We start from the raw sequence: 20,409 nt of genomic DNA on the forward strand, positions 1-20,409 counted from the left end.
TCAGTGCTCTCTGGTGTAAGGTCCCGTTCCTGTAGGGAATGGGGCCACAGGAGCAGAGCTTACAACTTGCATGCAAAAAGCCCCAGATTCAATCTCTGGGTAGGGTGGGAGAAACGTCTGCCTGAAAAGTCGAAGAGCTGCTGCCAGTCAGTGGAGACAATACTGAGCTAGATGGACCAAGGATCTGACTCCGTATATGGCAGCTTCCTACAAAATATGGAGCTCCATTTTTGGCTATAATGACTTACTCACAGAGATTAAAAACTCATCCCCCATGAATATGAATCCATCCATCGTAGTGTAGTGGTTAGAGTGCTGGACTAGGACTGTGGAGACCCGAGTTCAAATCCCCATTCAGCCAGGATATTTACTCTGGGCGTCACTTCTCTCTCAGCCTAACCTACTTCACAGGGTTGTTATGAGGAGAAACCTAAGTATGTAGTACACCACTCTGGGCTCCTTGGAGGAAGAGCGGGATATGAAATGTGAATGTAAATATAGAATTAGATTGTGAGCCCTTTGGGTTCAGGGGACTGTCGTTATGTATTCTTTTTCTATGTAAACCACTTTGAGAACTTTGAAGAGCGGTATATAAATATCCGTAGCAGTAGTAGTAATGAGTTTCCTGGAGAGTTCCATGAACTGTAGCTCAGGTCCAACATCCCTGTGTCATCTCAGACGTGGCATGCAGACAAGTCATGATGAAGGTGTTCTTGACAGCTGCAACAGCATCGCCATGGAACACCAAGGAAAGACAGAGCCTCTTAGCCCAGGAGGGCAGTCTCGGACCAGTTTTAACACAGGCATATGCCACAGGCTAAAGAACGTGGTTTGACAATCATTCTTTTTTCAAAGGAAACCTGTGATTTAAAGTTCTGTGCAGGATTCGATGCACCAAGCGTCGAATAGATCAGGGGTTCTCCAACTTGGTTCCGCAGGTGGTGGTGGACTACCCAGTCACAATGGGAGTTGTAGACCAACAAGTACCTGGGGGACTAAGTCGGAGGATGCCTGTAACAGAGGTTTCTCAAGAGAGATGGGGCTGTAGCACAGTGGGAGGGCACCTGCTTCACATGCAAAGGTCCCAGGTTCAATCCCTGGCAATCCCTCCAGACGGAGCTGGGAGAGACTCCTGCTAGAAACCTTGGAGAGCGACAACCCATCAATGTAGACAGTACTGAGCTAGATGGACCAATGGTCTAATTTGGGATCAGGGAGTTTCCTAGGTTCTCAAGGTTCTTTTGGGGAGGAAAGCCGGTCTTGTAGTAGCAAGCATGCAACGTCCCCTTTGTAAGCAGGGTCCACCTTGGTTTGCATTTGGACAGGTCACTCTCCATGTGAGGGCTGTCTGCAGTGATTTAAAATGTTCAATGTTGGTTTTAAATGATTTCAGTGTTTAAATGATTTTAAATGTTTGATTTAAATTTGAAACATTTGATAAAATAAATAAATTTAGTTTTGATTCTAATTGTTTTTATTTGGATGTAAACCACCCTGAGCCGTTTTTGGAAGGGCGGTATATAAAAATAAATAAATAAATAAATAAATAAATATAGGATTTCTCCTTTGGGGATGGGGCCACAGCTCAGTGGTAGAGCATCTGCTTTGCATGCAGAAAGTTCCAGGTTCAATCCCTGGCAGCACCTCACGGTGGGGCTGGGAAAGAGCCTTGCCTGAAACATTGGAGAGCCGCTACCAGTCAGTGTAGACAATACTGAGCTAGATGGACCAGTAGCTTGACTCAGTATTGGGCAGCTTTCTATGTACATTACCAAAGCTAAAATTCCCACAGCTCTTTGTGGGGTGTGGGAAGCCATGACAGTCACAGGAGTTAAATAAAAAATCTACACAAGTACCCAAAGTCAGAGCAGTTAAGCAGCATAATGAACACAATGATCTTGAAAATACGTTTAATGTCTAGTTGTATACAAAACGTGACAGCATTTTCAAAAAAATATCAAATCCTGTATTTAAAGCCTCTTCACTACCATAATACGGCAAATATTTTTGTCATCTAAAAAGAAAAAAAAAATTACAGCAGCAAGTGATATGGTCTATATACTTCAGAAGTGTGATTGCTTAATAATTCCATATTGTAAACAAATGCAGTTAATGTCCATCCCAGAAGCACAAGCGAAAAACACAACCCCAAACTTCTCAGCTGTTTCGAAAACTCACAAAGAACACAATCTGAACGACACAAACTCCATGGCATGACAAGCATCGGGGGCCCAAAGTCGCTCACGCTCTGGACAGAATGGCTAAAAGGTTTTACTACACGGTATCAGACAACCTATTTTTAAGAGCGAGGAGCCTTTCATGGCTAGGGGGCCAGGTTCTCACAAGATTGAGGCAAGAGGGGTGCAGGGTGGTGGTTCAAGCAGTTCTTGGGTCATCAAGGACTAATATGAAGCCAAGATGCTGATCGGCGTCTCCCCAATGAGCAGACTTCATTTCCAGCCCTGCAGTCTGTGGATGAATCGGGCCCATTTTTCAAAGTCTGGCTCTGGTTTTGGAACTTTTTCAATAGGAGCTGGACATGAGCAGACAGTGGACACTTACAGACATTTTAAATAGCAGTAGTTTTCACTCTCTTCTTCCACACACACCCACAGGCCAGAAGCGGGAACTATTCTTCTCTCAGCCAAAAGGTGGGAGGGCTTTCAGCACTCAAATGGTGCGACTGCAATCACTTATCATTTGATATATCCCTATGTAGGGCAGGGCTGTGTTTATGCAGCAATTCTGTAAAGGGGGCAGAATGGGGCACAGGATTTGGCTTCTTCAGAATCTCATCTCTCTCTCTCTCTCTACTAGCTCAATTGCTGCTGGAGTGTCCGGAGCCATGAGGGGGTTAAAGAAGGTCTTCAGCAGCCGGCCTCACTCCCAGTCCTTCCTCATGCCAAATACACCAGTATAATGCAAAAGGGTAACAATGGAAGTTATGTGCACCTTGGCTCATCTGGACCACAGAATCCAGGTTTGTCTGGGTTGCCTGGTTGCAGAATTCCAATTAGCGCCCACAGCCCTGCATTAAGCTGTTACCGACTCATATTTGGAGCGTATAAAGCAGGGGTGACCAACCTTTCCATCAAACCCAGAGTTTAAAACAGGGCACCACTACCACACATGCACACCCTGCTTTGCTCTGGAGGGGCTTTATTTTCTGTCTAGGAAGGGTGCAGACACAACTCTGCTTCGTTAGGCTGACAGGTCTGCCTGCTCCTGTCTAGGTGGGCCACAGACCCCCTGTTGCCAGAGAATGACCCCCATGATATGGTAGCCTCAGCACAGAGAGGAAGAACATCCGAAAGATGGGTGTTCCATGAGCCTAAATTAGGTCTGCTGCAGGAAGAGGATTCTGCTTTAGCTTTTGAGAACTCCAATGTTCTTTTGCAGTTTTCATTCCCAAGAACTCACAACGTGCACATTTACTATTAGGTGATACAAAAAGTACGCACAAACGTATCTGGTCCACATTATGCAAAGTTTCAATATTTCATAGAACTCTTCTGCTCTGGGCATCTCCAAGGCTGACAGACTGGTCCATACTATTTTCTCACCCTTATCCGATGGAAACAACCTGGTACAAATGAACTGAACTACCCTAATTTAGATTAGACTATTGGCAATGATCCGAGGAATCTACCACAATCAGTCAAAGAAAGCCCAAATTGTATTTTAGCTTTTCTGCAATATGGCAAATCCCTTTTCAGTGCCAATACTATGACCTCCCATCTACATGTAATTAGCTGGGGGGATGGACACAGATATCCCTGCAGGCGATTACGGGAGCACATGCACACACGGGGTGGAGGAAATGGGCATGGGAGAGGGGAAGGACACAGCCTTCAAAGAACTGCATTAGCAGACAAAAAACAAGATGGTTTCTAAGACAGCAGGACCTCACTTGCAGCCTACAACACAATGATCCTGGTGGGGATGCAGGAGACAGGGAACGGGTCATTATTCATTACTAACCACATCACAAAGCAACATGCAATAGTCGCTTGCGAGCTGCACAATGACATTCCACACGGCAGTCACAATAGCAATGCATGTGCAATCTGGGAAAGAAGTGCATTTCCCCAAGTACAAAACAGTGTGCCTTTTAACTGCTGGGAAAATGCAAGATATTCCCACGAGAGAAGCTCAACCTTGAAGGAAGACCTGCAGACGGCATGCAATGAACAAGAAATGAACGTGTGCTGCAAACTCACATGAGACTGACAGACAAGAAAGGCTCTGCATGCGCGGGGTGCCATTTCCCCCGCTCTCTGTTACAAAATTAGCATTCACATCCATATACCGGAGCTACTCCAGGCTTCAATTAGAACCTTTGCCACCACCATGGAAAGACAGCTTGTGGCGTACCCACCCCCACTGTTCCATTTTAGGTGGTTCTGCCAGTTCTTGGGAAGAGAAACATCAGTTGGCTGAGATCCTCCTGCAAAGCAATCTCCTAAAGCAAGCTTGTCAATCAGCTCCTCCCTATGGAGAGTGTCTTCGAGCAACCAGACAGAAGCTTCCGTGAAGCAGGGAGGAGATGGGCCTTGGACACACCATCTGGGCTGCTGAGGGGGCCACAAAAATGCAAGTACGTGCAGGCAAATGGACTAGCAATTTTTTTAATGGGCTTTTAACTTGTGGACTTATTTACAAGGCTGTCCTAAAGAGAGAAACTGCTCATCCTAGCAGCAACAAATGGAGCTCCGAATGCCACTCTATTGGGGCCCCATGAATAACAGATTTAATAGAGCAGAGTAGTGAGGAATTCCAAGACGGCAGAGGTACATGCAGGAAAAGCAAAACTGCCCTTGCACCTCCTCTTGCATCTGCCGTGAATGTTTTACTCAGTTAAACAGAGGTGGTTTGAGAAAGAATTGCAGAAGGAGGCACCTCCAACATCAGGAGGACATTCTATGAGCCAGACCATAGAGATTTCCAACTATATAATCTTAGACTGTACCTTGCCATCCAGTCCGGGAGAAAATTACCCCCAAGAAGAATGGAACCCTGATGTCAAAACAACTAATTTCCTAGAGAGGGCGAGAGTTCAGCTAGGTACAGATTTTTTGAGGATAACTGGAAAATAAAGGATGTTTCTAATCTTCCCCATCCTGCCCCCAATGCTTAAATTCAGATTTTAGTTTACAGGAGTCGGGCACAACACACCAAAGAGCTTTTGGGGCACACTGGTCAAGCTGATATCCAAGAAGCTTTATTCCCAGATTTAGCACGGCTCTCTCTTTAACAAAACTATGGAGAATAATTCAGCCGGCAAACTAGCCTCTTACAAGTATGGATCTCAACTGCCTGAACACCCAGTCAAACTGACCTGCAAAACAACACCCAGGTTCATGCCATATGAAGAGTCAGATCTACATGTCTGCAACAGCCCCCCCCAAATTAGGAGAAATCAAGTTTGAAGTTAAGAATCCCCTTCAAATTCACAAGCTTTGCTTCTCGTTCAATTTGATGAATCGTTATAGCGTGCCTAGCCCATTTCTTCAAGAACTCCTCCAGAATATATTGACTGAAATGACTTGAATAACCTGAACACAGACAAGGAGGATGTGTTATCAGGATGACAAACACCGCAAGTCCAGCATTTAAAGCAGTCGTGGCGACAGTCCAGGGTTTCCAACCAATCCCTGGAGGTGATTCCAGAGCAGTTCTTACCCACTGGGCAAACACCCACCTATTCTAAGATGGAATCCTTACTCAAGTAAGGATCAGAGAGCTGGGGCAGGCGGCTTGTTTCTCTCCATTCATCTTGACAAATGAAAAGGTTACGTCAGCATCTGGATGGAGCTCGGCTTATGCAGAGGCTCCTTGACACCGCAGAGGGGTGTGCAGAAGAAGAGTGTGGTCTTCAGGACTCCAAAAGGTTACCAAAAACAAATGTTTTTTTTAAAATTTCTGTAAATAGGAGATGCAGGTGGAGAGGATTCTTCTTCAGCCTGCCACAAGTTCAACGGTAGGGCTGTGAAAAAAAGAAAATTGAAAAGGTCTCAGGTTCGGAGATCAACAGATTTTAGCATCTTACAGATTCCAGTTCCCTTCCCACTACAAACTGCTGCCAATTTCTATAGCTCAGGAGAAGTCAAATGGAGGCTTCCAGCTGCCGTTAGACTACAACTCCCAACACTGCCTGCTGCACAAAAAGACACAAGTGCATTTCATGTGTGCAGTATGCACAACACACGTGTGCATTTTCTTTCTGTGTGTGTGCGTGCGTGCACATACGCACACACACAGAGTGACATTTAGAAGCTGGCACATAGGGACACAGGAAGCTGCCATATACTGAGTCAGACCATAGGGCCATCTAGCTCATTATTGTCTACACAGACTGGCAGCGGCTTCTCCAAGGTTGCAGGTGTCTCTCTCAGTCCTATCTTGGAGATGCTGCCAGGGAGGGGACTTGGAACCTTCTGCTCTTCCCATCCCCTAAGGGGAATATCTTCCAGTGCTCACACATCAAGTCTCCCATTCATATGCAACCAGGGTGGACCCTGCTTAGGTAAGGGGGCAATTCATGCTTGCTAGAGTGAGTGAAAATCCTCAGAACTGGGAACTTGACAGCAGAGTGTTAGATTCATCGGTGAAGACTCCATGGGGAGCAGAAGTGGAGTCTGCAGGAAGCATTTTTGGCAGTGGGTTGCTTGATCAGGGGCTGGGTTCCAGAGGAGCCTGGACTACTCACTTGACTTCGGTCACTTTTCACAACATCTCTCTAACATAATACAGCTTTTGCAATATCTGGAAGTTTTGAACTGCACAAATCTTCTAGAACGGCACATTTTGTGTCTTGTAAAAAGTCCCAGCTTTTCTTGCAAGGCACTGATCAGCAGCCCTGAGAATTGTAGTGAACCAAGCAATGAACCAAGGAGGGCCAAAGTTATGCAGAAAAGCTATCTAGGCAGGCACCTGGGAGAAAGATGCCCCCATACTGCTTCCCTCCCTTCTGCTCAAATTTATAACAAGGGCTAGCAAGCTCACAGCATTCCTTCCTACTGAGTTTCTACCCCCAGGGCATAGGGCAGCAACAGCTCCTGCACTGAGCAGTGGGTTGAGATTAGATGGCCTGCCAGGCTCCCTCCAGCTCTATGGGAGCAGAGCTGGTCTTGCGGTTGTGAGCATGAATGGTCCCCTTTGCTAAGCAGGGTTTGCCCTGGTTTGCATTTGAATGGGAGACTACATGTATCAGCACTGTAAGATATTCCCCTTAGGGGATGAGGCTGCTCTGCAGAAGATTCCAAGTTCCCTCCCTGGCATCTCCAAGATAGGGCTGAGAGAGACTCCTGCCTGACACCTTGGAGAAGTTGCTACCAGTCTGTGTAAAAAATACTGAGCTAGAGGGACCAATGCTCTGACTCAATATAAAGCAGCCTCCTATGTCCCTGTGATTCTTCACCTTTGTGGCAAAGGAAGGCAAGGAGAAGGAAGGAGAAACCTCCAGGCATATGGACGGACTCCCCAGAAATAAGACTGCAGGAATCAGCCTGTCCTTTTTCACTTTCTCCTTAGCTTTGGACGGGGGGTTTAACTTGCGCAAGCCCACACAGTAATTTCCAGCTGTACTCTGGATTTATTCAAGACCTGCTGATTCCAACTGCAAATTGTCATGGTAATGGTGAAGTGTGCTGTCGCGTCCGTGTCAACTGTGGCACGCACAGAGCCCTGTGGTTGTCTTTGGTAGAATAGAGGAGGGGCTGACCACTGCCTCCTCCCGTGCAGTACGAGATGATGCCTTTCGGCATCTTCTCGTATCGCTGCTACCCGATACAGGGGTTTCCCATAGTCATGGTATCCACTGTTGAACAGAGAAAAGCTCAGAGGACTCACATGAGGGCCACCAGGCATGGACGGAGCCCCAGCCGGTGCTGGTGGCACTTGGTAAGGATTAGGTGGCGTTGGGTACAGTCCTGGAGCTGGGTAGCTTCCTGTGGGTGGCGGAAACGGGCCTGGTGGTGAAGGTCCCCACGGTCCTGGTGGCACAGCACCCCATGGCACTGTGGGTGCAGCCCCTGGGGTCTGGGTTGGAGTAGAATAGGGCCCTGGGGGTGGATATGGCATGCTAGGCGCAGGATACTGGCCGCCTACTGTGGGCCCCCACCCTCCGGACGGCATGGATCCCCATGGCCCAACAGCGGTGGGGGGCGCAGCCGGCTCTGCTGGACCCCCATAGGGCCTCGGAAGCTCTGGAAAGGGCATGTTTGGTGGAGGGTACTGCCCTGGCGGAACAGGGCCTGGGGGTGGGTAGGGGGCACCTGGAGGAGGACATGTGGACCCAGGAGGCGGAGGCGGAAAAGGAGCCGGGGCTCCAGGGGGAAGGGAAGGATACATCCCTGTGGGGGGCGGGCCAAAGGAGACGTTGGAGGTGGACGTGCTGGGAGGCAACCCAGAGGGAGCTGCAGGGGGGGCGCTTGGAGGGTTATTCCAGGGGTTGGAAGCTGGCCAGGCTTGTGGGGGTTGGCCGGGCTGCTGAGCAGGTTTTGCGTTGCCGACTCCTGAGGTCTTGGCAGGGGAGCTGTCTGGTAGAGCATCCGCCAGCTGGAAAACAAAACACTGGTCAGCATCTTCCGTCACCGAGACCTCCCCTCCCTATGACAGGCAATCACCTTCTCCTCTGGCCACCACCTGTGCCGATCAGCAGATTCCGAACAACTCCGATCAACTCGTAGTGCCTTTCCTGAAGCTAGCATCTCAAGACTGTCTGGCTTCAGGGAAAGCCACACCAGCTTCGCTGCTGACCAACTCCGGAAGACCTGCTATACAACTGCTACGCGCTGCAGGATTCTGGGGCACGCTGGGGGCACACAAGGATCAGAGGGCAGGCATGTAGGCCTCTCTATCCACCCATGTCAGGTCAGAGCACACAGCCTCGATCCTTCCGATACCTGCCCCCCACACCGATCCACACACTGTGGGTGAAGACGGACCAAGGAAGACCGGCTGGGCTTCACAGGAAAGTTTGCCCACCATCCCTGGTCTTCTCTGCTGCAGAACCACACTCAAGCCCATGATCATGTGGACAAGCTACCACTAGAAGTCGCACCATACGGGCAAGCTTTGCAACCCCTTCGATGACTGAGATGGTCCTTTTTTGGAACTACAGTCATGGAAATCATCTCTCAACACGGCTGCATACCCAGGGACAGTTTGTAGGGAGGGAAAATGGCCAAAGGTCATGTGTCTTCTGAAGTTCTCCCCCATTCGATTCCAGCTCTGCACAAGTTTATTTTGAATACACGTCTCTTGCTTTCCCAGAAGCTCAAGTGGCTTACCGCAACCTTGAAGTGACAATAAAACCAGCCATGGCCAGAGCGACACATTATGCAGACCTTTGTTGCCATGCAACGCTCACAAGCAAGCAGCGGCGAACTTGTGACCCACCAAGCTGAATGCAGCCAGCCAGCTGTGAGCCGGGGTCTTACGGAGACTTGGCAGCCCGTTTCCAGCCCCAGGAAAGCAGTAGCCGCAGGGGCCAGCATCCACACTTGTTTGTCATGACTAAGCACCACTGAAACCAATAAGACAAGTCAGTCAAGACTAACTGAAGTCCCATTAATAATCAGTGGGACTTAGGTCAAGCCTAACATAAGCCTGGATGTTGCCCAGGGACTTTACTGCAAGCTTCTAGCAGGTTTGATATATAGTTGGTGAGCTGGCTAGGATTTGTTGGTCATATAAGAACAGCCCTGCTGGATCAAGCCCAAGGAAGCCCATCTAGTCCAGCATCCTCTTTCACACAGTGGCCCGCCAGATGCCGCTGGGTGAGAAGCCCACAAGCAAGAGGGGAGGGCATGCCCTCTCTCCTGCTGTTGCTCCCCTACAATTGGCATATAAAGGCATCTTGCCTCTGAGGCTGGAGGTGGCCTATAGCCATGAGACTAGTAGCCACTGATAGGCTACTCTCCTCCATGATTTGTCTAAGCCCCTGATACGAAGGGGGCTTAATTCTGCAGACCCTCCCACATGCCTCTTCCCTGCTCACTCTGACCCAAGTATCTTTAGCTGCGATCCACTCCCCCCATTTTTACGCCTCCTGCTCTGATGCACTCTGCATTGGGTACAGTCAGCCTCAGTTTTTGTCAAACCATTTTTCAATACTGTTTTTTTTTAGCTAAGCTAATCACCAGACTCCCACAACACGTGTCAGACAAATGCTGATCCCTCTACCTGCAACGCAGATTATAGTCCCAGTGGGCAGATTAAAATATAGCACTTTTTAAAAATCGCTGTAAGAAAATGGTGTTTCAACCATCAAATTCAAGAGCCAGCATAAAAACATTATCTGCGTAACAGAAAAGTGTGCTCCCCACAAAATGCAATTTTCCATTCTTTAAGGCCACTGTATAAAGTCATCTATCTAAATATCTGAATTATTCTAACTGAAGCCAGAAATAAGTTACAGTTCATAAGACAACTCACCGAAAATTCATCAGCAGCTGACATTTTCCTGTAAAAAAAAAAAATGAAATTGGTTTAATTCAGAGTTTTAGGCCACTGTGTGCAAGTAATTCAAATGGAGCCTATGTTAACAGTCTGACTTCGGTGCATGAATGAAGTGCCTGTCTTCATTCAAGATGTGCTCGCAAGGTTTTTGAAGGATAACCTGTAAGGCCCCTGCAAGCACCAGCCACACTAAAGGGAAGGGCACACAACTGCAGGTGAAAAGGGCTTCATGTGTGCCACAGACTGGTGGGATAACATGAGCGCGGCACGTGTCTGCAACAGACTGGCGGAATGAGATCTAGACTGAACCATGATGGTCATTCTGGGAACACAGAATCCCTTGTTCCCTTAGGGCTGGAGAGTCCAGCTCCATGTGCCTCAGGAAGGGACCAGGTCCCAAACATTCAGTTAAAGTCCGACTGGCCGGAGAAGGGTGGGGTGTGTGTGTGTGTCTGCACCACAAAATATCCCAGAAGTTAAGGGACAAACTCCCACCCACATTGGCAAAAGCGACTCCCATCTATTTGTGAGTAAGTGCTACGACTGCATCAGGCAAAGTGGGCAGCACGACGTCTGCTGAGGAGGCATCAGAGCAGACCTTCCGCTTGCCCTGTGCAGTATGTGAGCTGGTCTGTCATGGGTGGAAGCAACTTTCTGGAAAGCTTAACCAGGAAGAAGAGGCATCTCTGCCAAGCACACCACACTTTGCACAACTCCAAAGGTTTCGTTGCTGCAGGCTAACTGGGGCCTTTCCCCGACACGGAAACTTATTTGCCTGAGTGAATTCCTGGACAATCCGATTTTGGTTTCCAGCAGGGCAGTGACAGAAGCACAGAGGAATTCCTGAACCCAGAAGAGCAGATGCCATCAAGGGCACCCAACCCCCAACAGCGCTGCACACCTAAAAATAGAACCGTTTCGGCAGCAAGTGCTATTTCAGTCACTCCCATTAATTGTGTTGCCACACCCCCGGCATGTGGAATGGGGAAGGAAAACGGTGAGCTGGGGAAGGACCTTTCAGCCAGTGGCTGACTCAGCCTAGGATGGGCACAAACGATGGCCAGGATAACTGCAACGCAGGGCTCTTTGGCATCTGCAGGACAGCCCCACCCAGAAGCTGGTGGCAAGTCTCAAAGTCTGCAATGAGCAGGCCAAAGTCATAAAGCAGCACCCTCAGGTGACTGGAACCTGTTGGGCTTCCTTTGACCGGGCTGAGCAATTCCCTCCCAGCTTTTGAATGTTTCCTTTGCTTGGGACAGGGCAGTGGTTGGAAGAGCTGGGATGCAACAGAAATTTGAAGGTCAAGTCAAAAGAGCGAGGTGCATGAGAAGAAGAGCAAAGCAGAAGCACAGCGCAAGCAGCCAGCAGCCTTTCCTTTAGTGGGAGGGCAAAAGCATGCCTGATCTGGAGGACTGAGGGGCAGATGTGTGCAGGCACTACCACACCACCGACTGCACCGGCCTCTTGCTGTTTTGACAGGCTTCTTTGGCGGATTATCCAGTAGTTACGTCCTCAAAGCAGCACTAAGGGACAATCTGCAGCTTGAGTCCCTGTCAGATACCCCCCTCAGACGTTGCCTCGGGACCAGCCTGAATCCTGACACAGAGTTCAATTTCTATCGATTCGAGCATTCTGTCAAATGCCACCAAGGACTCCCCTGCCCTTTCCAACTAGACAGCCATATAAATAGTGATGCTCAGGGCATCAAACGGCATCAAAGCCACACATTAAGCTTCCTAAATCACCTCATCCTGGCTGCAGTCTGTGCCGCAGTCAGAAAGCAAAAATGAACGTTTGCACAAGACCACATGCTGGGAGCCACAGCCAGGGGAAAGGAACTTCCCAGCAACACTGGCAAGGGCTGAAATCTCAATTCCTTATGCAAAACAGAATGAAAAGGCCGCCAACTGGCTGCCACCTGCAAATCTGCTTCTCCAGCTGGGGGGCTGTTGGTGTCACAGGATGCGCAGAAATGGCCAATTGGCAGAAGGGAAAGTGTCACTCAAGGGAGCAGACAGCTGAGTGCAGCAGTGGTTGTGGTGGAGGAAAGCAGTCAGCTGGACCGGAAGAAACCCTCAAGCAGCCTAGGTAATAAAGGACATTTGTACACGGTTGGCAGAAATGGTGGGGTGAAAGGAGAGAGATATACACAAGCTAGAAAGGTGAGCAGGGAAGTTGACCAAGAACACGGTCCAGGAAGAAAGCCGGCCGAAGGAAAGAGAATCTAGCCAGTATTAGACTGAGTAGCTAGAGCAGAATAAGGGGAGGTGGCGGGGTGTGTGTGTGTGTGTGTATAAAAGCAAAAAGCCAGCATGGTGAGGTGGTTAGAGTGCCGGACTAGGACCGGGGAGACCCGAGTTCAAATCCCCATTCAGCCATGAAACTAGCTGGGTGACTCTGGGCCAGTCACTTCTCTCTCAGTCTAGCCTACTTCACGGGGTTGTTGTGAAAGAGAAACTCAAGTATGTAGTACACCACTCTGGGCTCCTTGGAGGAAGAGTGGGATATAATTGTAAAATAAAATAAATCAAGGCCAGTGATGTAGGGGGCAGGGAAGGGTTGTGGACAAAGCACTTTCCACTGGACCTAAAGACATGAGAAGCTGCGTGCTGATGAGAATGGGGAAGGGGGCGGGGAAGCTAGGGGGATTATGGGCCAGGGAGACAAACAACGGATCACGGTGGTGGCGAGACAATTTCATATACTGATTTGATATAACTGGTGCAATTTTGAGCAGAGGTCTCCAACAAGAAGGAAGCCACTTCAAGCAACATAACTGGCAAGTTATGAGAACTAGACCCCTGGCTCACATCTGCTCCAGCATGCAGCTTCTATTGTACTGTAAGTTATCTTGGGGATCTTTTAGATCAAGAGGCCAGGGTATCCTACAGGCAGGAGTTGAGGGCATGCCCTCTCTCTTGCTGTTACTCCCCTGCAACTGGTATTCAGAGGCAGCCTGCCTCTGAGGCTGGAGGTGGCCTAGAGCCCTCTGACTAGTAGCCGTTGATAGACATCTCCTCCATGAAGTTATCCAAACCCCTCTTCAAACCATCGAGGTTGTTGGCTGTCACCACATCTTGTGGCAGAGAATTCCACAAGTGGATTACGTGTTGTGTAAAAAAGTACTTCCATTTGTTGGACCTAAATTTATTGGCAACCAATTTCATGGGATGACCCCTGGTTCTAGTGTGTTGTGTGTATGAGAGAATTTTCTCTCTATCCACTTTCTCCACACCATGCATAATTTTATAGACCTCTATCGTGTCTCCCCGCAGATGTCTTTTTTCTAAACTAAACAGCCCCAGGTATTGTAGCCTAGCCTCATAAGAAAGGTGCTCTAGGCCCCTGATCATCTTGGTTGCCCTCTTCTGCACCTTTTCCAGTTCTACAATGTCCTTTTTAGATGTGGTGACCAGAATAGTACGCAATACTCCAGGTGTGGCCGCACCATAGTTTTGTATAAGGGCATTATAATATTAGCCATTTTATTTTCAACCCCCTTCCTAATGATCCCGAGCATGGAAGCAAACACAATGCTGTGCTAATATTTTCAATAGAATATTAAGAACAGCTTATTATGCTTATCAATTGCTGCAGTTATGCACATCAATTGCTACATCCCAAAGACGAGGAGAGGGAGATGCACTGCATTGTTTTAGCATGGCTTTATCCGGGCAGGGCACAGTAACTGCATCACACCGTTGTTCAGGCGGAATTATAGGCAGACCCCCTACAACAGCCACAAGTGGCCTCCATTCCTTCACTAGAATTCACAACTCTCACCAGCTACTCACACCTTGGGCAAGTGTGCGGGCAAGTGTGCGGGCAAGTGTGCGGGCAAGTGTGCGGGCAAGTGTGCGGGCAAGTGTGCGGGCAAGTGTGCGGGCAAGTGTGCGGGCAAGTGTGCGGGCAAGTGTGCGGGCAAGTGTGCGGGCAAGTGTGTATTTCTAATGCCATGTTACTCCTATTAGCTAATTGGCTGATTGCTGAAATCCCACCTGGTTTGATACAGCACACAGCTAAATTGCTTCAACTCCTCTGAGGACTACTTTACATTGTTCAGTGTTGGCAGTCATTTAGCACAATTTGCTAGAGGCACAAACAGCAGTTCTAGTCAACTAACATCTCAGCAGGGGGTACAGATCCAGCTTTTAAGCACCTCATTAAACTTGCCATACAAAATAAATGTGGGTGGAGGAAAACTCCCTATCAGAATGGAAAAAATGTGGTTGGTTATTTATAGATTAACAAGCAACCATTATGTCACAATGCTAAATAAGGAAATCCACTACCAGGTTGCACCCAGCCAAAAAAATCCAATATATCCCTATGTTGAGAAGAGATGCTAACAGCAGCTTAAGTGTTGTGACATATTTAGTAGCTCATTTCAACATCAAGATCTCAAAATTGAGAGAAAATAAAATTAAGGGAAATCCCATCATTTAGTTGAAAAGTCCTAAAATTTGAAATCTCTGAAGTTCCCCAAACCTGGGCTATAGGCATAAAAGCAATTCCTATATATTTCATTTAGAGAAACTCAGAAGTTGGGTGTTATCAGCTTGTGATCCAGCAGTTAAGTGCCATCTCCTATTTCAGAACCGCTGCACAACCTTGACCATTGCTTTCTTCCCCAAATGATTTGTGCACAGTCAGCCCCTTGCCACGCTGTTTCCTTTCAGTCCTCCCCTTTTGTAAACTCCTTGGGGCAAGGACCTGTCTTTCCCCCCTTTGTGTTACTCTGGAAAGCACCCTGACAGCATTGCATGAATGACAGACTACAGGTTAACATAGACGACTGTTTTAGCACCCCAGGGTAAGGGGCCATATCCTGTGAAATTTATTCAGTTGCGGTTTGTGGGTGTGGGGTGGTGGTGACATTCTATATAGATCCCAGCACCTACAGGGAGACGACAGACTCTCCGCAGAACGAGTGACCCAGTGCGATCCATCAAATGAATACCTTCAAACCTCCTGTCGCCACACGAGGCCCTTCCCCAGCTCTGCACATGCCAGGCAGCAGGTAGGGGGGATCTGGGCAAGAAAACTGGGGGAGGCAATCAGTGGGGGAGGCGGCAGCTGCCTTGCCTCCTACTTCAGTGGTGTCCAGGTGGCAAGACCCCACACAGTAGGCAGCACAAGCCAGCTGAGGAGACCCAGGCTTGGTTGTGGCAGGGGAGAGAGACTGTCCCATCAGCTCCATGATCCAAGACATATGCGCACCCACTCTAATTCCATGGGCAGCGAGACTCAGGGGGTACATTTGGTATGGGAAGCAACAGGAAGGAGGACTACTTCTTTTAAAACTCACACCGGGCTGATGAGTATCCTCTTGCTCACCAGAGATGCACAATGGTTTTTAACCTCCCTCCAACACACAGTCCCTCTAGCTACACTGCTTCCATTCCCAAGTTGGGGACTAATCTTGCTTTCCCCAGTCCTCCCTGTGCTGCCTCCTCCTCCTCCACAGCGGCTGCTCCTGAGTGGGTCCTTTTGCTGCCATGGGCTGCTGCTCCGGTCCCGAGTCCCCCTGCCCCTGTGGGCTCTTGCTGCAGCAAGATTGGGCAAATACCTCCTCTCTGGTCCTCCCCCCCCCACTGTTTTTAGAAGAGAGAAAAAGCTGACCAGGGCCCTGCTACATGTGGGCAGTGCCACAGCCAAGGGAGGAGGTATTCCCCCGATCTTGCAAGAGCCCATGGGTGACAGGAGAAAGGCGGGGGGGGGGGGAAACTCGGGACGGGAGCAGCAGCCACAGAGGCGGTGGAGCGGCGGCAGGGGCAAAAGGGCAGACTCAGGAGCAATCCCCAGAGGCAGTGGCACTGGGAGGGCCAGATGGCAGGCAGAGGAACCATTTGTGGCAGCAAAAGAGCGGGGGGGGGGGAGGAACCTGCCCAGAGGCAGCGAGTGCGAGACTGAAGTGAGTGGCTGTCTGAGATCGCTGCGCAGGGGGGCTGGGCTTTGTGCATGCACGCAGCCATACGGGAAGACTGATCTCCATGCAACTGGCAATTACCTAGAAGTGCCACACAAATAGAGAAACAGAACTGTGTATCCGATCTCTACTACGCCATGGAGAGAGTGAGTGTAACTCCATATAATATGTGCGGTGCATGGGGACGGGTAGGAAAGTACATGCCCTCATGTTCCCTTGGGTAATTCCCATCACTTGATAGGATGTTTTGCCTCTCTTGATCTGTGTGAGAAAGATGCATTTTTTAAAAAAAAAATGCTCCACAGCAGAGTGTTGATGGATTTCTGGAACTGTGTAACAAGACCTCAATCTTAGGCAAGTATACAGCATCAGAGCCCAGCCGAGGGATTTAAGCAAGAGTGGTTAGGAACAAGTTACTGGGATATTTATAGACCACTTTCCCACAAAAAAAAGCTCTCAAAGCAGTTATCCCCTGCTAACTGAGCAAGGAGGCACCTTTTATATCTATGTAAGGTGCTTTGGGAATTTTTGTTGAGAAGCAGTAAATAAATATTCATCATTCATTCCTTTTTAAAGTGATGATTCTCTTTATTGAGCAGGGGGAGAGCAACTGGCCCTATCCACCCCCAGCACATCATTCCTCTAGTGGCTGTTGCTGGTGTCTAGCTTATGTTTCTTTTTAGATTACGAGCCCTCTAGGGACAGGGATCCATCTTATCTATTATTACTCTATGTAAACCACTTTGGAAACTTTTGTTGAGAAGCAGTATATATGTATTTGTAGTATTAGTTTATATATCAGAGAAATGAGGGGGAAATGGCTCTCTGACCCAAGAATGCTCACGATTATACCAGCAACACAGCCACTGGGAGAGATGCTACACTGAGAACAGCTGTTCTCGCCATTATATATTAGAAAGATACTACTTTAAAAGGCACCTCTCTGCCTCATTAGCATGGGTATTGGAGTAAAATTCATTTTAGTAATGCCCACCCCTCATATTCCTTCACCTGTCTCACCCACCACTTCTAAAATAAAATAAAATATATATATTGTATAGATTTGCTGTTGAACAAAAACCTTTTCAAAGTGGTTTACATGAAGGAAAAAAAAAAAACACCAATGAGAGTGTTTTCCTGTCCTAAAGGGGCTCACAATGTAAAAGGAAACACAAGCAAGACACAGCAACAGTCACTGGGAAGAGGGCTGAGCTGAAAAGAGATAGTTGTTCTCCCCCTACTAAAAGGAAGAGAGCCAGCACTTCAATGCTCCAGTCCTCCCACACACAGCCCTCTCACCTGTGGCTGCATCTGACTGGAACTCCCAGCGCACCCTTATTTCCACCCCTGGGCTGATGACACTGACTTATTTGGGGCTGTGCTAGAAGAGGGTTGCGCCAATAAGCATAGTGGTCCATTGCTTAATTTTGCAAGACAGTTCCAGCCCTGCCACAGTATTTGGAAATCACCACAACCGCAATTTAGTGTGCCAAGACATTCCAAGCTAAGTCAGGATCACTCTCATCACCACCAAGAGTCTCGTATGGCAGGAGGATAATACCATCTATCTTAATGGGTTGGTGAGATGGGGATTTCCTGGTGCTCAACTCAGGCTTCATGTGGTCATGAAGCTATTCCCCCCTTCAAGCCACCACACCAACTAGGCTGCAACACAGCATTTTAGAGCTGGAAGAGACCCTGAAGGTTTCAAGTCCTGCTCAGTGCAGAAATCTGTTGGCCGTATAGCCTCTGTGTGAAAACCCCTAGAGCACGAAAATCTGCCACTGCATGAGGCAGACTGTTCCACTGTCAAACAACTCTTACAGTCAGGGAAATTCCTCCTAATGTTGAGCTTAAGTCTGCTTCCTTGTGTAATTACAATTCACTGGTTCTAGTCCTGTGCTGCATATGGTGGCCTTTGTGGAGAGCAGACAGGACCACCCAGACAAGTAATGAAAGGAGGGCTTCTTCCCCTATACTCTCTTTTTATTGGCAAAACATACAAAAAGCAAGCCACCAAACCTTTGGCAGAGTGATGCCAAGGTACATGAGTTCATGCACAACAGTTACACTGAGAAGCAATTGCAAAGCTTGCAGGCATGTTTCAAAGCAGGTTATAGTCTACTTCAAAAGCGTCAAAAAATAAACTTACAGAGTAAAAAGCACTTCATTACTCTTCAGTAAAGCCCAGGAGGAAAAGGTGTCATTTTCAAAGTCTCTTAGTTTTTCTCTTTGCAAACATGGATTTCTCTATGTAAATATGGATTTCTGTGTATGCCCCTGAACACATGCTGGCAATTATAACAGTTCCTCCCGTTTCCACACACCTTGCTAATAGGGCTAATTAGCTGCAAATGATCTCACACTACTGTTCTGAGTTGGGCCTCTGTGTTCAAGACCAATAAAACAGGACACAATCCCAAAGAACAGTGTTCCCTCTAACAGGGATTCCCAGATGTTGATGACTACAACTCCCATAATCCCCAAGCAAAAGCCATTGCAGCTAGGGATTCTGCGAGTTGTAGCCAACAACATCTGGGAATCCCTGTTAGAGGGAACACTACTGAAGTAGTAAAGGTAACAACCCAGAACATCTGCAAGCGGCAGAAATTCATGCAGTGTCATTATGAAAATGAGGGGGGGAAACACCCAACATGGCTCTCCACCTTAGGCAATATGGCCAAAACTAATGTCAAAACAGTGCAGAAACACCATCCACACACCACAATGCCCTCAAGACAAATCCACTCTCCTATTTATTTATTTTTACATTTTTTTATATCTCACTCTTCTTCCAAGCAGCCCAGAGCAGTGTCCTACATGCTTAAGTTTCTCCTCCCAACAACCCTGTGAAGTAGGTTAGGCTGAGAGAGAAGGGACTGGCCCAGAGTCACCCAACAAGTCTCATGGCTGAATGGGGATTTGAACTCGGGTCTCCCCGGTCCTAGTCCCTCACTCTAACCACTACACCTATGTGACTGTCCAGATATTTGAAGCCAGCTTTTATCTCCCCTTAGTCTTTTCTCCCCCAGGCTAAACACACCCAGCTGCTTTAAAACGTTGTGTCATGGAAACAGATTTCCAGACCTCTTCCCATCTGTGTCACCCTCCACGGAACCAAGTCCTATTTAGCAACATCCTTCTTAAAAGGTGGGGCCTAGAACTGGACACAGTACTCTAAGGGAGGTCTGACCAGCACAGAAGAGAGCGGAATCTCATGATCCAGAGAAGCCACATTTACTCGGGTGCAAGCCCTCAGGATTTAGTACTCCTCGGACTCCTGCCTGCAACCTTGGAGAAGCCACTGCCAGTCTGTGAAGACTACACTGAGCTAGATAGACCCATGGTCTGACTCAGTATATGGCAGTTTCCTATGTACTCTATGGGCTGGTGTGGGGTGGGAGGACTAAGGAGAACAGGGAGGACTGGGGAGAATTGGTCTTGTGGCAGCAAGCATGAATTGTCCCCTCTGCTAAGCAGGGCCTGCCCTGGTTTGCATTTGAATGGGAGCCCACATGTGAGCACTGGAAGAGATTCCCCTCAGGGGATGGGAAGAGCACCTGAACGAAGAAGGTCCCAAGTTCCCTCCCTGGCAGCATCTCCAAGATAGGGCTGGGAGAGGCTCCTGCCTGCCTCCTTGGGGGGGGGGGAGTCGCTGCCAGTCTGTGTAGGCAGTACTGAGCTAGATGGACCAAGGGCCAGACTCGGTGGAAGGCAGCTTGGCGGGGAGATAGAAGCCGCGCCGCCTTCGGGCTGAAGGAAACGCCCCTCCGGCCAGGCCCAGCAAGCCCGCGCCGGGGAAGAACGGGGAGACCAGGCCGCCCCCGCCCGCTCCTGCGCTGCCTCCCCGCGGCAGCCCACCCGCCTCTTCCCTCCGGGGCCCTACCTGGGGGGCGCCAAGAGAGCAGCACCAGCAGCCACTCCTCCTCCTCCTTCCTCCCTCTCGCAGCTCAGCGGAAGCGGAAATGACCTTCGCAAGGCCTCCTCCGGGAGAGGAAAGCACCTCGGGTCACGTG

The 20,409-nt window shown here is 48.7% G+C and overlaps 1 protein-coding gene across 1 annotated transcript; it reads right to left on the reverse strand.

Moving 5' to 3' along the window:
• Nucleotides 1–1,893: 1,893 nt before the first annotated feature.
• On the reverse strand, nucleotides 1,894–20,398 carry MAPK1IP1L (mitogen-activated protein kinase 1 interacting protein 1 like). The gene is made up of 4 exons (XM_053283324.1): nucleotides 20,280–20,398; nucleotides 10,441–10,468; nucleotides 7,852–8,559; nucleotides 1,894–5,986 (listed from the first exon to the last, which is right to left on the reverse strand). Exons 2-4 carry the CDS (start codon nucleotides 10,462–10,464, stop codon nucleotides 5,975–5,977), a joined length of 744 nt encoding a protein of 247 aa, XP_053139299.1. The 5' UTR covers nucleotides 10,465–10,468; nucleotides 20,280–20,398; the 3' UTR covers nucleotides 1,894–5,974.
• Nucleotides 20,399–20,409: the final 11 nt, after the last annotated feature.

This window comes from Hemicordylus capensis, chromosome 1 (assembly GCF_027244095.1).
Source record: "Hemicordylus capensis ecotype Gifberg chromosome 1, rHemCap1.1.pri, whole genome shotgun sequence".
Taxonomy (NCBI): Eukaryota; Metazoa; Chordata; class Lepidosauria; order Squamata; family Cordylidae; genus Hemicordylus; species Hemicordylus capensis.

Bases quoted from the DNA above. Each gene is read 5' to 3' on its own strand.
- MAPK1IP1L (XM_053283324.1), bottom strand. From the start codon at position 10,464: ATGTCAGCTGCTGATGAATTTTCG. The intron at 8,560-10,440 runs GTGAGTTGTCTT...TTTGTTTTCCAG, and splicing joins CAGCTGCTGATGAATTTTCG to CTGGCGGATGCTCTACCAGA.